The 17,763-nt window shown below is 37.3% G+C and overlaps 3 protein-coding genes across 3 annotated transcripts; 2 read left to right on the top strand and 1 right to left on the bottom strand.

The window, feature by feature from the left end:
* Window positions 1-3,238: 3,238 nt before the first annotated feature.
* LOC149003099 (glucan endo-1,3-beta-glucosidase 6-like) lies at window positions 3,239-6,143 on the top strand. The gene is made up of 2 exons (XM_089138420.1): window positions 3,239-3,846; window positions 4,366-6,143. Exons 1-2 carry the CDS (start codon window positions 3,494-3,496, stop codon window positions 5,474-5,476), a joined length of 1,464 nt encoding a protein of 487 aa, XP_088994546.1. The 5' UTR covers window positions 3,239-3,493; the 3' UTR covers window positions 5,477-6,143.
* A 3,936-nt stretch (window positions 6,144-10,079) lies between these two features.
* Window positions 10,080-11,713, top strand: LOC149003098 (uncharacterized protein At4g26485-like). Its single transcript, XM_089137980.1, has 3 exons — window positions 10,080-10,460; window positions 10,644-10,842; window positions 10,955-11,713. The coding sequence occupies exons 1-3, from the start codon at window positions 10,196-10,198 to the stop codon at window positions 11,250-11,252; spliced, it is 762 nt and encodes a 253-aa protein (XP_088994106.1). The 5' UTR covers window positions 10,080-10,195; the 3' UTR covers window positions 11,253-11,713.
* A 1,129-nt stretch (window positions 11,714-12,842) lies between these two features.
* On the bottom strand, window positions 12,843-17,562 carry LOC149003097 (uncharacterized protein At4g26485-like). The gene is made up of 3 exons (XM_089137378.1): window positions 17,115-17,562; window positions 16,292-16,481; window positions 12,843-13,592 (listed from the first exon to the last, which is right to left on the bottom strand). The coding sequence occupies exons 1-3, from the start codon at window positions 17,269-17,271 to the stop codon at window positions 12,917-12,919; spliced, it is 1,023 nt and encodes a 340-aa protein (XP_088993504.1). The 5' UTR covers window positions 17,272-17,562; the 3' UTR covers window positions 12,843-12,916.
* Window positions 17,563-17,763: the final 201 nt, after the last annotated feature.

Raw genomic sequence — 17,763 nt, 5'->3', positions numbered from 1 at the left:
AGATTTTAGACGCATCATGCGCCAATATTTACATAATTAAGTTGAAATTAATCATCAAGACATTGCTAAGAGATGTTTAATCATTTCAACCCTAGTTTTGTTTTTTTTTTTTTTTTTTCGGCTCTAATTCGTCTTGACTTCTCCCTTTTCAGCTCAGGTCTGCAACAACAATTAACTCTTTAACATAAACAATAAAATAGGCATACAATCTACCAAGAAAATCTCTCCAGGAGCAGAGGATCCATCAACAAACTCCGCCACATTCCTGGGCAACGTAGAACCTTGAGAAGATCGCACTGAAGCACACAAGAGAATCGACTAAATTTCCTAGAGAATATCCCATCCCTTTTCAATCTGGTCCCCTTTCTGTCAGAGTTAATACGATGTACCATGTTTGATTTACAGATCTTTTCCTCTGCCTTTCCTAGGTTTTTCTATTATTGGTGTTCTTTCTATGTCTCTTTCTTCTTGGAACCTTGTAAACGGGTATGTTAGTATAGTAGGAGGCAAGAAAGAAGGTTTAAAGATATGAAAAACAAGAAGGAAATTATGTTTAGAAATACAACAGAAATCCACAGCGTTACCAAGCACAACAAGAATACCAGTTGGAATTCAAGGAAGTGTCAACCTCCAAACCGCCATGTCGTCTGGCAAGAGATTTGGCTCCAGCTTTCTATCTCCAATGGCACAAGCAAACGAAGACGCAGAAGCCAACCAAGAAGGAGGTCTGATCATAAGCTTCAGGAAAATATTAATCGATTTCGTCCCCACTGTGTCTGGCGTTTCACTGCGAAAACACCTAGTTTCCTAAAAGCCACCGGTGGCACTCTGGCAAACGTAACAATTGCAGTTTCCCAACTCAGTGGGAAATCGACTTTCATTAAGTGAACAAGGTGGGATAGGGATTTGCAGAGATGAAACAGTTTAGAGGAGAAGTGTGAGTGATAGTGAAGGAGAAGGGCATTCAAGATGTTTTACATAACAAGAGCAAAATGATCATTTTAAGGTAGGATATTAAAAATATTTTACATAATAAAGGGCAAAATAGTCATTTCAGGTTTAAAAATTCAATAGAAAGACTAACATAAAGTGACGAATAATTTTTTAAAGTATGAAATACATGGAGTCAAGTAATATTGTCCACATTTTTTATCAAAGCGATGACATTAGATTAGCCAAGCAGGGTTGAAGTACCCAGAATAAGATACATTATTTAATAAACAAAAAGGTGGTTGTAACCACCAAACTTTAGAAATACCTAATAATCTAAATCCTTTAGCCAATAAATCAGCATTACGATTAGCTGATCTAAGAATAAAACATACATCCAAAAAGTCAAACATAACCAATAAAGATCTAATGCTCTGAGAGATGGAAAGACAATTAAAACTGTCGAAAGACAATTAAATTTTATGCAAATGTTCTTAATCCCAACCGTCCATGCTATTTGAATGATATCCCTGATAACCTCCAATTCAACCTAAGCTGCTAATAAAGCTCGACCTGACTTGATTTTTGCAGCTAATAATCTGCCATTAGGTTGCCAAATGATACCAACTCAGCCTTCGAAACCCTCAATGTGTTGCCAAATGATACCAGGTTTGCCTCCGGAACCCTCAATGTCCTCCCATGAACCATCCGTATAAATTCAGAACACACTTGATGTAGAAACCTGCTAAGGTTCTTGGTGAAATCGTACCCATGCTGCTAAATTTCTTCTGTCTACCGCAGTTCGGTTGCCTCTAGAATCCTTAATCACATCCAGTTCACCTAACAAATTATTAAGATGAATCATTGAGCTGTGAAGATTAAGAATTTTAGCTGAAAAAATATAATCATTTATGGAGTTCCTGATAATCGAACATAAAATACTCCATATTGTATGAATGTGGTCAATATTTCTTGAATTTTTGAATTTTTGAATTTTTGAATTTTTCCTTCAATGAAATCCCACCAAACGAGCATGCTATCTCCAACAAAACCATTCATAACTAACCTTAAGAGGGATGCTTTACAACACTATTGGGCAAGGTAAACTTAAAAAGTGTATAAACTATTGACTCAGGTGCATTCTTACATAAAAGGCATAATGGGGAGAGAGTTCTACCTTTCTCAAAAAGAGCCAATCTTGTTGCAAGAGCATTGTGTCTTGCTTTTTACATGAAGGACTTTACCTTGGGAAGTGTTTTGATTTGTCAAATTCTACTCCAAAAGATTGCTCCATAGGATGTAGATCCTCTGTATTCCTGCAAATTCAAAATATTCAATTCCGTGTAGTATACAGATTTTACATTAGAATGCCCTTTGAGTGTTCTACTCCATATCCACCTATCTTTTGTATTGGGGTCAACAATTGGAATTTTTTGAATTGCTGTCACTCTACCCCTGAAATAACTACCTAAGTTCAGAATAATCTCATGTATAAGTTTGTCAACAAATAAGCTCACTAATTTTGGTTGGGCCCCGTTGAATTGCAGGGCTAAAAGTACATCTTAAGAGTAATGATGGAATTCAAGAGTCACTATATATCTAGGAATATTTTCTATTTCTTATTCCCCTAATCAAACCCCATTCAAGAGTCACTATATATCTAGGAATCTTTCCTATTTCTTATTCCCCAAATCAAATCCCTTTTAAGAATATTACTTCCAATAAATAAGCTTTTTCACCCCATGACACATCGGGGTAGGGGAAAACATCTGATGTGCACATATATACTAAATGATTGGCTGAAAAAACAAAGTAAATACAAGACTATTGAAGATTTTTAAAAATTTAAAATTAAATTTCTTTTTTTTTTTTTTTGTTGCCAACCCCGGTTTTCAAGGCTTTGCCCTGACTAATCCGGTGTTCGACCCGGTCGCATACCCTGGCTGTGGTAGGTGAGTCTCCCAGTGAAAATTTTTTGCATCCACAAGATTTCGATACCGAAACTTTGCTTAAGGCCTTAAGCGGAGCAAGCAACAAATCATACATCAGAAGATTTTTTTTCCATCATACACCACTAGATAAACAAATATCCAAAAGTAAGCTTTTCGAATAAGTAAGCTTTTCCTCTAGATAAGTAAGCTTTGCACCCCAATCTAAGGGTGCACCCGTGAAAACTCATTTTTTTACTTCTCGTGATGAGTGAGAAGCCAACTCTTCTTTTCATTAATTTGTCTTTGTGGAAGTGTGCTTTTCAATTCATCAAGGTAGTTGTAACCGACCTTTCTCAATTATTAAATCACTCGTTAGCTCACTCACCGAAAAATTTTAAAAAAAAATCACTCGTTAGCTCACTCGGCACATCATACATTTGGATACGTTTTGGATGTCGGGAAAACAAAACAAAATGTAGCTCAGAGGAGATTCAGAGGAAAGCTTTTCCGCTTTGCGTGATTTCGCAGGAACTTCTCAATCTCTGAACACTCGATTCTCCATCATTTCGATCGATTCAAATTCTTGACTCTTGCAAGTAGCTTTCTTTTCAGTTCCAAATCACACCTGAAAGATGGGGGAAACCAACTTCTGCAGAGCTCCTCTGATTCTTCTACTACTCTTAACCTCATCCCTAGTAGTGGTGTTGGTGGATTCCGCTATTGGTGTTAACTGGGGAACTGTATCCTCTCACAGGCTAACTCCAGCCGTTGTCGTCAATCTACTCAAGAAGAACAAGATACAAAAAGTGAAACTTTTCGATGCAGACCCAGATGCTCTTTCTGCTCTCAAGGGAACTCAGATTGAAGTTATGGTGGGCATCCCGAACGAATTCTTGTCGATCTTCAGTTCTTCACCAAATGTTGCAGATTTGTGGGTTCGTCAGAATATTTCAAAATATATAGTTAAAGGCGGTGTTAACATCAGGTGTGTTTGTTCATAGTACTTTTTTCCAAGTCTTTGAATTGAATCTGCAATTAAAACGATGCATCGTTTGTGCTACACTTGTGCTAGCCCTAAATTTGGAACTATTGACTCAAGTTTCGATGGAACCCCTTGTGAAATATAGCAGATCATACTAGTGTTTTCTGTTATCTATTCGTTGAATCATGATGAAATTGGCTTCTTCCCCCCTCCCCCAACCCCAAATCCCCAGGAAGAAAATAGCAAAAAGAGTCATTTTGCTGGAAACTTTCTTAATTAAAGAGACAAGTTTCAATGGTTGCAAAGAATTAGTGTTGGAAGTAAGATTAGCTGAAGATTCTAGCCTCACAGTTGCAGGAAAATGTTGTTCTAAACCTAACATTGCTAAATGTACTCAACTTAAGCTGATTGGTTATGTTTCACATAGATTTCTTGTTGAATTACATTAGTTTTTCCAAGTTTCATGATTTTTTTCCCGCTGGCAGTTAATGCCAACAATGTCAAATGTCGATGTCATCACAGGTACATTGCCGTTGGGAATGAGCCATTCCTCTCCAGCTATTCGGGTCAATTCCAATCCTATGTTGTTCCGGCTCTGCTCAATTTACAGCAGTCATTGGTGAAAGCAAGTCTGGCGAACTATGTAAAGCTAGTAGTCCCTTGCAATGCTGATGCATATGAATCTTCCCTTCCTTCTCAAGGTGCATTCCGCCCTGAACTGACACAAATCATGACTCAACTTGTTTCCTTCCTTAACACAAATGGTTCTCCCTTTGTTGTCAACATCTACCCCTTTCTAAGCCTCTATGGAAATGCCGATTTTCCAGAAGATTATGCATTTTTTGATGGTACATCCCACTCTGTCACAGATGGGCAAAATGTGTATTCTAATGCTTTTGACGGCAATTTTGACACACTAGTAGCTGCCCTTAACAGAATCGGATACGGACAGATGCCCATAGTCATTGGTGAGGTTGGCTGGCCAACGGATGGAGCTCTGAGTGCAAATCTGACTGCTGCAAGGGCATTCAACCAGGGCCTGATAAATCATGTCCTTAGTAACCAAGGAACCCCTATGAGACCAGGTGTTCCACCTATGGATGTTTATCTCTTCAGCCTTCTTGATGAAAGTGGAAAGAGTGTACTTCCTGGAAACTTTGAGAGACACTGGGGCATATTCTCCTTCGATGGTCAGGCTAAGTACCGTCTGAAGCTTGGCACGGCCAGTGGATTATTGAAGAATGCAAAGGATGTTCAGTACCTTCCATCAAGGTGGTGTGTTGCAAACCCTTCAATGGATCTTTCAGGTGTGGCCAACCATTTCAAACTTGCTTGCAGCATTGCAGATTGCACAACCCTGAATTATGGAGGATCTTGTAATGGAATTGGAGCTAAGGGGAACATCTCATATGCCTTCAACAGTTACTACCAGCTGCAAAAGCAGAATGAAAATAGTTGTGATTTTGATGGGCTTGGTATGGTTACTTTCCTTGATCCTTCAGTTGGTGACTGCAGGTTCCTTGTTGCAGTCAATGACAAAAGTTCAGGTTTCAGGCTACATCTTGAATATTTTTCGGCTTGGGTAATATTATTGTGGGTTCCTGTGTTTCTAAGGCTTTCTGGTTCTCTGTGAAGGAAATGGTTTCATCATTGGGTTGTCACTGTACCCTGTTCGGTAACCATTTTGAGTTTCCTACGTTATACATGTAATACCAATAGAGAGGAAATTTGCTTGTATACATACAGTTATTAGATTAGATACTAGTCGAGCTTCATTTTGGCAACTTATTGATAGTGAGAGAAGAGCTATTTATAAAGTTACTAGATTAGAGTGTAGTTGAACTTCATTTTAGCAACTATAATTGATTCATTCTTACAACAAGATATGCTGTAACTTCAGAATTTATGTTTCTCTTCCCTAACAGGAAAGCTTCCTTCAGAGACCACATGGAATTTTTAGTGCAGGTCTGAGACACACTTGAATGTGATAAACGTAGTAAGGCTCGTGGTATCAAGCTGATGGAAGGTGTTGGCCAGCGACTGAAGCCATGGGGATTAGTAGTAGACTGCTGGCAAGGACTATGCTACTTCTCTTTGGGTTATTCTGTTGCTTTCTTCCCAAAATTTATTTTCATCTGTACTTTGTAAAATGATTATCTATGCAAGTCATCTTCTTAATGATAGGGGTCTGTGATCCGTTTGGTTTATGCCACAAATGACAGTGGCAAAATAAAAATCATGATTGTTATAACCTAATCAGACAGTAGTGAAATAACTAACATTTATGATAATGAAAATTCTTCTAACCTTCCATGCTCTGCATGCTCTGGTACCATTTCAGCAGCTTCAATGCCAGTCCCATAAAGATTCCATGAATGTCTTCTCTTCACACTTTGTTCCATGAAGTGGGAATGGAAAAACTGCTGTGGAAATGGGTCAGCAAGGAATTCATGCAACTCGTATGGATGCAGAGTACATTTTAGTGGAATTGATTTGATGAAGCTGCTGGGAAGAAGCACAGGTCACATAGTACTCCATGCTGCAGATGGATTACTATTTAATTGCAGAGAATTATTTTTACAGACTGACCAACATCCTAGAACCTGTTGATTTAAAGGATCATAGGTGGCCCCGGATCAGTGACGTACCAAACAGATTTTGTGAAGAACTAGAGAAGATCGATGGTCTCTTTGATCTTTTTGGTGATGGAATGCACAATGGCTTCATAATGCAACTAATTGATCTCTGGGTGATGATGGAATCTTCTGATTCACGTATCAATTGCCTGTTTAATGTTTTCTTCTAATAATGAGTGAGAAGCCCAAAGATTCTTTCTCTTTTTTTTTTTTTTTTTTTTTTTTTGGTCTTTATGAAAGAGTGTTTCTCAATCCATCATGGGTAGTACCCAATTTCTGTAAAGTGTTAATCACTCGCTAGCCCCCACCAATATACGCAATTGCCGGCTCATTACATCATACATGTAAGGCTATTTTTGAATGTCGAGAAGACAAAACAAAATACATCAGAGGAAAGCATGATTTCCCAGAACTTCTCAAGTTCTTGACTCTCGACTCTCCATCAGTTTGGCCATGTAATAGAGCAAAAGGAAGGAGGGATATACATATCAAGGAAAAAAGAAGAAAAAAATTGGAGGGTCACTGCCGAAATTAACCTGGATGAAACACAAATGGGAGACAGAATATTATCACTTAGCTTCTAAAGCTACTTCATCACTTCACCATTTGAATTCTAAATCGTTTGAAAGTTTTAGCAAAGCATGTGCTCTGTGCATCAACCTTGGTCTGGGTGGAAAGAAAAAAAGGGTGGGGGGAAGTGTTTGGCACACTCTAACCCTCAAACATGGTAGAGATTGCATCCTCCAGAAAAATGGTTATATCAAACCATCCCAGTCATGATATCAAATATAACATATAGATTTTAAAGTAGTAATGTTTAAAAGTTTAAATGACACTCATAACAGTACATTTTCCTACAGAACTCTTTCTACCATATGTCATGAAAAATCTGAATTTTGTGGCAAGTCCAAAATGGTTCACTTAATCAAGCATCTGATAACCCAGTTTGCTAATAGAGCAGAATATGAGATACAGCAAAGCCTATGATTCCAGGGCTTATTCTGTAGAATTATTTTTGGGAGCCACTGGTGCTGCTTCTTGTAGTTCAACAGAATAATACCTTAACTTGGACAACATAATCTCTGAATTATACCAACTATATATCCTAAAGATGACATACGTACCAGCATGTTGTCCAGGTTTTCATCTTTTCATGAAAACATATGAACCAATGCAGCGCAAGTTTGAAACTCTTTTTTCCTATGACTATTCGGAGCTGGCTGTTGTGTTGAGAAGGTGGTAGAGCGGAGGTCTTGTGGTGATGTCCAGCACCCTTCTCAAAGCTGTTTGATCTCAAGTGCTTCGAACTGGAATTTACTGACCCATAATCAGGGGGAGGGAGAGGAATCCTCCCTCTGGTTCCTCTTTGACAGCTGCAAGAAGCAAACAAATAAGACAAAGGGAAATAAATTGTTGGTTAACAGGTATCCATTAATACCCTAGGAGATGGAGTTCCAGTGTTGCTTTGTAATGTGAACGAAGGAAAAATAAGATTCTCAAGATTTAGTAGAACTGACTTGAAGACATTGGCAACTTAATCTTCTTCCCAAGCTCACTCAACTATGCCATGGATGATTCTTGCAAAACTATTGTTTGCCCTCAAAACCCTCAATCCAAAGTAATAGGCTTCATTTCTTTTCACAAATCACACAGCATCCTATAATATTGAACAAGATGAATTTTGAACTTTTCCAGTAGAAGAGTCCTGTGAGAGAATCCAAAGCTTAGATAATATCCATAACCTTCCCGACTAAATAGGAAACATCAAACTCATATTTCCATTTCCAAGTCTCTTTTTAATCGCTCTCAAAGCATTACGATTGAAGATCCCAAACGCGCGGTGAAGATCAATTTCAAGAAAGGGGTTGTAGCTGTTCAGGATGATTATTGGTTTAAAATTGGTTGATCACCGGTGTGGTTGATGGCAAGGAAAGGCAGTGATTGCCGGCAATGTAGGTTTCTAGCCGAGTATAGGAAGAAGATCTCCCTTCACCTACCTAGGATTTGATAACTTAAATTAACTGAGGGTATTCTTGTTTTTACACACGAATGAGAGTTTTAAACAATTTGCAACTCACATTTAACGGTCAAAAGGTTTGGCTGTTAAGAAGGATAACTTACAATACTTATATTTGATCAGAATAGACACTATGCAATAAAATGCATACATGACCGTTACAAATTTAAATATTCTTCTTTTTTTTTTTTGTAATCAACCCTTCATTCACTAAACCAAGAAAAACACAAAAGGAAAATACAAACAAGAGATGCATGAATCACTGGATTGCAAATCTTAAACTACAGAAAAATGAAATTTCAATTCATAATTCTCCAATCCCAAATGCAGAAAACCTAACCTATGAGAACTTAAATTCGTGCAACATCATCTCAAAAACTAATAATATTGTTTTAATATGTGCAGGAGTACTTAACCAACACCTAGGGATGGCAGGATGGAGCATTGGGATGCACAGGAATGAACATATAGAGTCCATCGATTTTGGAACCGTGCAGATACCGGACAAGGTAGAAGCAGCTCTTTTTGGAATACAATATAGAATGGATAAGGCAGCAACACAAGGGATTGGGATGCAGGAAATATGGTGCAATTTAGAAGAGTTGTCAAATCAGTTACCAAAACCAAATTTTGGAACATGGTGTTTACAATATATAGCTATGTTAATTAAGGTTGCTAAGACAACCAAATATGTAATATTTAACAAATTCCCCTCCCCAATGCTCCTAGGTTTGTTTGAAAAGTTAGCACTATCTGATTCCGAACTAATAGGAACAGGTAATGCAATTCAAAATTATGGATGTAAGTGTTTTTAATTTAATAAAACTTTTCTTCTTATCAAAAAATACAAGAGATGCATGACAATACAAGGATTGATAGGATCCAAGAAGTAAAAATTGACAAAACAGTCATACATGCAATAGACAATGTCATCTAGGTTAAGGGATTGTGAATTGCGACTTTTGATTAAAATCAGTCGTGGTTTTCTCAGCTTTTTCCTAGATTTTCGAAAAATAATTATCTTCCAAAAATAATGCAAATATTAGTATTTTCTTCGTCTTAAAAGTGATTCTCTTTCTTTCTCCTTCCGTACTCTTGATAAATTATCTCCCCGGGCCCACCTCTCTCATTAACTGCCACGTGATGACGCATTTTACTGAAATGGAAGAACATTTTAGTCCGTATTCCTGATCAACGCTGTACAATTAATGCTCAGTATTGTACGGTGAAGATCGACCAGATTGCAATTTCAATGTGCATTTCTAAAAAATGTAAAAATACATTGTTTGAAAAATAAAGATTGAAAACCTCGACCATTCTTTATAGGTGCTGAGCATCAAAACCCCAACAAAATTCCCTTTATTCCCTTGGTGCTAGGGAAGAGGAAGTTTGGTGTGGCAATTAATACACCAATTACATTAGATGAAAAAGCATTTTTTTCTAATTCTCTTTTAAATCAAATTTGAATCTACACCATTTGAATTTCAATGTTAATATCGAAATTTTGACCAAAATTCCGATCTCACAGCTCCTGGTGTTTAGCTTGATGTAAATGCACAGTACGTAGGAAAGTCCCTTTCAAATCGGTCCTGAATAACTTTTTCTTCTCGGACTGTAAACTACAGGGGTCACAGTGCAGAACAGAACAGAACAGAACAAGGCTTGACCACCACTTTACTTTTGAAGCCAAACGCTTGTTATGGAGTACAAAGTGCCAATCATGGAGGAAGAAGAAGAGGAAGAAGAAGAAGATAATGTTGAAGAAGAAGAAGAAGAAGATGATGATGATGATGATGAGGAAGAAGAAGAAGAGGAGCAAGAAAGGGATGTAAGATGGGTTAAACATTACTCAAGCTCCTATAGAACCTTGTTGGTAGGAGAAGGAGATTTCTCTTTCTCTCTCTGTCTGGCTAGGGCTTTTGGTTCTGCAACCAATATGGTTTCTACATCCCTGGACACCCAAGGTAAAATTCCATTCGAACAAAATGTAATGTATTATCTTCCTATTCGCTCCATCTTTCTCTATATCTATTTCGCATGATGTTTGAAATTCTACTTCTTTAGTTTAATTCCTTTTCAATCTTGTTCATTTGACTGAAAATGATGATTTTTCCTATCACTGAATTGGACACTGTGTGATAACGAAGATGATCTGGCCCGCAAATATAGCTATGGAATTGGGAATGTAAGAGAGCTAGAAGAGAGGGGTTGTTTGGTCTTGCACGGAGTCGATGCAACCAAGATGAGCCAACACTATTTTCTCCGGACTCAGAGGTTCGATCGCATCGTTTACAACTTTCCTCATGTGGGTTTTCTCTATCGCGAGGGCAGTTACTGCCAGATCCAGTTAATCATCCGTTTCCCCTTATTCTGCCTTTCTTGTTTCTGTATTATTACGAATCAAATATCGAGATGGTAGAGAAAGGGTTCTAAGTTTTTGATCATGTTGGTTGAGCAGGTTGAACAAAGAGTTGGTGAAAGGGTTCCTGGAGAATGCCCAGGTGCTATTGAAGGAAAAAGGAGAAATTCATGTTTCCCACAAGATGGGAGAACCCTACAACAAATGGGATTTAGTCAGGAAAGCAAAGAAGAGGGGTCTTCTTCTCCTTGAATCTGTTGCCTTCTGCAAGGAGGATTACCCTGGTTACGGCAACAAGAGGGCTCATGGCAACCTCCCTGATCAACCTTTCCGTCTAGGTGAGTGCACTACTTTCAAGTTCATTCGCAACAACCAAATCAATTGCAATCAGAGATAAAACAGACACAGATGCAGAGTGGGAGAGTGTGTGTTTGTTTCACTGTCCCTAGATAAAAACAGGACTTGTGAATGTGAATGTGAATGTTCTATTTAACCTTGTGAGCCAAACGGAATGAAAATTATGATTTATGTGGAATGCATCAAACATCTCTGGTGGTGATGCATTCTTATATGTTGTATTACCAAAAATCCCCATTAAAATGATTTGATGCTGGTATCATCACTTACTGCTATCTGAATGGAGTTCTAGCTTTGAACATCACTAAGGGGGTTTTGACCCCTTTGGCTTTGACAAAACTTCTGTTGCTTCAACATTTTCTTAGTGTCAGATAACCAATTTGGTAGGTCATCCCATTGCTCTTGAAGCAGCAAAACTTATTTGGCATTTCATATTGTAAATAAAGGATGCTAGAATTGACAGGTTGAGGAAGGGACTGTGTAAGCACCATCAGTGTGCCATGGTTTATAATCCTAGTAAAGCACTTACACTTCTGCATTTGTCCTGGAGGCAGTACCACAATGAGAAAGGTCCAACAGCTGAGATGGAGCCACAGTTACCCCATGGAGGTGAGGGCTTGCAACTTTTACGCATCTGACTTTGTCTCCCAATGCTCCCGCCCTCCCACAACAATAAGCCTTGTTGCAACTAAATGAGGTCGGCTACATGAATTCCTGCCCTTCGATCAGTTCTGTTTGAGGCCATGCTAAATATAAAGCCTAAGCCATGCATATTTTTCACCAATTCTCTTAATGTTATTTTAGGTTTATCCCTAACTCTTCTAGTTCTTTTAATTTAAAATATATCATTTATCTGTACAGGAACATTTATAGGCCTCCGTTGAACGTGGCCATGCCACCTCAAATGACTTTCACGTACTTATCAATTATAAAAACAATTTTCAAACCAATTCTAATATAATCATTTATTATTTTATATTTCCTAATTTTGCCATTCATCCAACTCTAATATGAGCATTGCTTATCTTATAATTTTACGGCTCCCAGCTCTATAAGAACTAATTAGAATATGATAGACTAGAACTTACTATTTCAAGCTTTTTGAAAATATCACACACTAAACTTATATTTCCCATTCAACTCTTTGTTCCCCAACACTTTGCATCAATTGTGCTAAACTGATGAGAAAATACTAGGTACATGTTTGATAACGATTTCATTCTAGGAGGTCATTTCTTGAGTAAAATTGTTTTTACCTATTTTTTTGCAAAAAGACAGTTCTTTATTTGGATTCGGGCATTAACTTAATCAATTTTCAGAATATTTCTCAATTGAAACCTCAATCTGAAAAATCTAGTTTTAAACAGTCATGGGGCAACAGAGCAAGGTGAAGGAGTTTACATACAGGGATAGGGTGCTAGCAATCTCAGAAGACCTTCACTGTCAGGGCCATTATATCAAGTTTCTATTCCCCTAACAAAAATGTCTTAACTTGTTTTCCTAATCGTAATAACAATAAGAGAAAAATATAGTTAAGTATTGGCTTCTTCATCATCTGTGTTTGTTTTAATTACAATTCTGCATTTGAGTTCTTGTGTTCTTACAATTCTACAACCCAATAACACTCACGCTAATACTGCGAAACTACCACAATATATACACGAACATGCCACAAAAAGAAACATGGACAGGGGTCAAGGACAACTACGTAAGTAGCAACCTTTGCAGCCAAGCCACTCTGCACTTGCTCGAATGGTGAAGTGCTTTGACATAGGGCATGAAACCCTTCACAGTCCTACCTGGTGCACCAGTCATGTATTTCTCAAAACCTTCCCTTATCTTCTGCTGCGCTACAAGTGCATAATCATAATCTGTTCTTCCAAACATTGCATTAGCTTCTACAAAATAGCCATCAAATATCCTCTCAAATTCATTTTGTGTCCCGATCATCAATGGTGCACAAACTGTATCTGATTGCAAAGCATGAAAGATTTGAGGTTCCATCACTTGTGTTTCTGGGCAACTGCTGCAATAATAAGAATTTTGAAATGGCATTTCCTGAATTTGAGCTAGCCCACTAGGGTTATAACCATGTATCAGCTTATTGCTGGAGAGGATGAACTTGAATGTACTACATTTCCCTAAAGGGAAGGGTTCATCACACTTTGGTCCATCTCCTTTCTTGTTATTGTAACCAGGATAATCAGCCATCTTGAACTCAATGCATTCAATCAGTTCAAGTGAATGCTGGTTAGCAAGTTCTTCAAGATTCCAACGGGCAAACGGGCCAGCAGTTTTGTGGTTCACATGAATCTCACCAGAGGGCCGAAGCATAGTGCTTGCATTACCAAGAAATTGTTGCACCAAATTCCTGTGCATCCTGTAAAGAAATGATCAATGTTAGACATCATTTTATAGTTCATATCAAACTAATTAAAACTTGCATTGTTTCCAATACTTCTTGAAAATGCCTATATTCCATTACTATTTCACATTCAACCAACAAAAACTTGCATTTATGTTCCTAATATCTTCTGAAAGATGTCTTTCACAATAAAGCCTTCATGGTGGGGGCAGGAAAATAATAAAATCAATCTCCTGCTTAGGATGCCGAGTGAAAAAACCGCAGTAAGTAATACCAAATTCTAGCAGCAGACAATAACCAGAAGTAAGGAAAGAACCCACAAAATGTAGGAAGGACCTGATGAGTGGTTTGGAAATAATTTGAGAATCAACAATAATCTGGTGGAGATCCCAAGAACAGTAGATCTCAAATTGAACCTACCAACTAAGTGAACTGAAATTGAGTCAGACCTCAATCTCAGTAGTATAGACAAAAGCCCTAAAGTTTCGCTAGATGGACTAAAAAAACAAGTTTGAAAACCAGAATTCTTAATTTCTAAATTTGCAGGTTCTGGGCGATTCCAAGTCCAAGATATTTAAGTCATACCCACCAAACTAGGGTGAGAGGTAACCTAGAAGATGCTTTTTGTCATTGATATCCCAAAAATGTATGACTGAACAGGTAACAAAATCAGATTTAACTAACAAATCAAGCCAGACAAACAAAAAATAAACATATTAGTCTTGGTCAGAAACTTTAAGTTCGGTATTGTCTGGTAAGTATAGGATCAAATGAAAATCAACTACCTGACTATAACATTTTATCATCCATGGATAGGATTCTCCACGAGAGCACTGGGGAGAAAATTTCCAAACTTATAATAAAGCTATTTGTCATCTTTAAGCGGATGTCAATAACTTCATTAACTTCAATTGATTACTCCTTTCCCCATGATAAATCATAAGTTTTACCACTGGATATGTTGAAACTGATCAGTGAACTATTCATGAAAGCAAGAACAAAAGAACCCACATGTTATGATACTAATCACTAATTAAAGAGATAATAAATAGCTAGCAAAACACAATAAATAATTAAGATTCTTATAATTTTCATGGTGATTGAATCGTTACTTCCATTCCATTCAATTGAACCATAGTTCAACTGGTTCAGAATCTGGTCCAATTTAACGGTACACGGTTCTTTTAACAGAGTAATCTAGGCCCTAGGTAACCACAATGAGTTTGTTTATTGGGGTATCTAACATCGTCTTAGACACAAGAAGAGAGGTTGGAGCAGATGGCCTTCCAGCTATGATCGACGGGTCTGGATTGGTTGACCATCTGCGAAGATTGCACTCCAAACTAATGGAGAGATCCACACACCAAACAGCAACTTCCCTACAGTGTCAGCAATGGAGGTAGAAGAGAACTAGTGGCACTCAGACTGGTTATTTTCTCTATTCCACTATTTTTTTTCTCTTTTTTTAAGTTCTCGAATTTTTGGATCCTTAAAACTCCAAAAACAAGAACCTAAATCCCCTCCAATCCACCCATTAGAACATAACCAAACTTTAGGGATCATCTCTCAATATCATTATTAACATTCACCCCAAGTTTCATCCTCACCCAACCACAGGATCTATTCATCCAAGAATCCTGCCCTGCATCTCTATAAAGCCTCTTCATGACTAACTTTTTCAAGATTTGTTTTGGAATCACTCTAGCCCTTCATGATCACACCATCCAAATCTCGAGTGAAACGAAAAATCCAAGAAACTGAGGAGACGTTCTGAAGTGCATCACTTTTAACCACAGGGTCCTAACCAAAATTCCTAGAGGATCTCAGCTAGTTGAGTTGGTGTTGTTCAAGAACTTAGAAGAACTGGCCCTAGTTGATCTTATGAAATCTAGGGCTACATTACAAAGTGTTTTCACCAGTGCCTGCTCAATATAACTTAAAGAAGAAAAAAAATCATAATGCTTATGAAGTAAACATGCATATATTTGGTCCCATCTCAACAATAAGCTTCCATTTACACTTATATAACTTAGGCATAAAAATTTTCAAGAACATTACAACAACTGACTAAATAAATTATGAGCCAAGTACATGCAAGTGCAAGAAATTCGATGCATATAGAAGCATATTTTTCTTTGCAAGTCTTCCTAAGAATCCAAGTTGAGCTTCTGTAGAAATTTACAAGCATTGGCACACACACAAAAACATGTGGTCATAGTGCAAAACATCAAAATACAAGAATTTGAGAGGCACAATGAGAAAATTAGATGGTCAAACTAAAAATGGTTAGTAATTCATAACAGTGTCAATTCAGTCTGGTATATATATATATCATATATGGTATCAAATATATTTACCTCATACCATTATCATGCCTAATAACAAATGGGTAGAAGTATGTCATGCCACTATTGTACCATATTGGGTGTTATATGGCTCCGGTATGTGGTGCGGTATTGGCTTCGCATAGTTCATTTGTTTCATTTTGTCCACACCATTTTCATATCATACACAAATGGTACAGTTTGCCAAACCCATACAATTCCATATTTATTTGGTACGGTATGATACGATATGATACGGTGCACAATTATGGTTTTGGGTAAACAATACATCTTATGAATTGACATCCTTAGAATTGCTCCAAACCAAACAACACATTCGAATATCCCAAGTAATGGAATGAGAAAGTTATGGTTATTAAGAAAGCTTACTCGATAATATGGGCATCATCTTCCTTCCCATGGAAACCTGCATGAGGGAAGTTAAAGATAATTCGATCGAATCTTAGTTCAGGGTGGAACTTCGTTTTGGTGGCATCTACTCTGTGCAAAACCGCTGCTCCTAGTTTCTTCAAGTATTCCACATTCGATTTGGCTTTTTTATACTTGCTGATCACAGATTCTGTTGAGGAAATTATTTCGATGATCAGAAAGGAACTCCAGAAAAGTTTAAGCGACCAACTTCTAGGTTTTACTATATTCTATTTTTCCAAGAAGATAAAGATTCCTGAGTTCAAGACAAGACAAACCCTATTTAAATACATAACCATAAACGAAAAAGCAAAAGACTATTAGCTAATCAATACATAATGCAACAGAATATAAAGAGAACACCATTCGCAATAAAGAAAGAAAACCCCAAATACTTTTGAACTTCCGGAAAAACCGCAGAATGAAAAAAATCAAGAAATACAGCACTTACGGTGATGAGATCAGTTTTTTAATGCTTCGGAGTTTTAGGGTAAGTTTTGATCCTAGTATAGAGCACATTAGCAGATGTCATCCATAGTTTCAACACCTCTTGACAAGATTAGCAGCAAAAATTTATTGAACAAAAACCAAAATGATCCAATAATCAATTTTGATCTTGAAATCGAAAAATGCAGTGATCGACTGAAATAGGAATCAACAATCAGAATAGAACAGAAAGAAAATGTTGCAAGGCAAGAAAACTGAGTATATAAATGCAGAAACTGTTGCAAGGAAAGAAAACTGAGTACATAAATGCAGAAACTAGTAGTTGAATGGAACCCACCATAAGAATCGAGAGACGTAGCTACAATGTTAGAGGCAGAACCGAATGATCGAGCTAGACACAATGCGAAAGAAAAATCTCCTTCTCCAACTAAAAGGATTTGATGAGAGGAAGAATAGTGTCTAAACACTCCACTTCTAAGTAGTTCTTCCGCCATTTGATGCGCCCTCAGCCTCCCTTCAACTTGGCTAGTTCCTCTTTCCTCCAAAAATCCAAAAGAATGTATTCTCAGAGGATGAATAAGGAGGAAAATTTACTAGGCCAACAGTTTCTTTTTCTACAAGTAATCCATTTTTTTTTTTTTTCTTTTTGGGTAAAACAGCAAATCAAGAATGCATGGATTACACAAGCAAACCCTGATTCACTAGTTGCAGTAATGAAGAGAGAAGGAGTTTTTTTGTTTTTTTGTTCAAAACGATTTTATTCAGAAAAAATGATATAAAGATCTTTCAACTACAGAGTGAAACAGGCACCAAACTCGTGCTCCTAGCCGACATGGCCTTCTTAGCTAGGTTATTGGCTATTGAATTTGCCAACCTAAAAATAGGCTAAAAAATACAGGATTCAAATCTAGTCTTAAAAAACAGAGTATCATCTAAAAAGGGCCTAAGTATGATATGAGAGAACCATTGATCTTTAGAAATATGGT

Source organism: Hakea prostrata, chromosome 10 (genome assembly GCF_041222555.1).
Source record: "Hakea prostrata isolate BN-2017 chromosome 10, UWA_Hpros_2, whole genome shotgun sequence".
Lineage (NCBI taxonomy): Eukaryota > Viridiplantae > Streptophyta > Magnoliopsida > Proteales > Proteaceae > Hakea > Hakea prostrata.
Note: the sequence above shows the minus strand (reverse complement) of the source record. Positions and strands in the feature narration are given on the sequence as shown.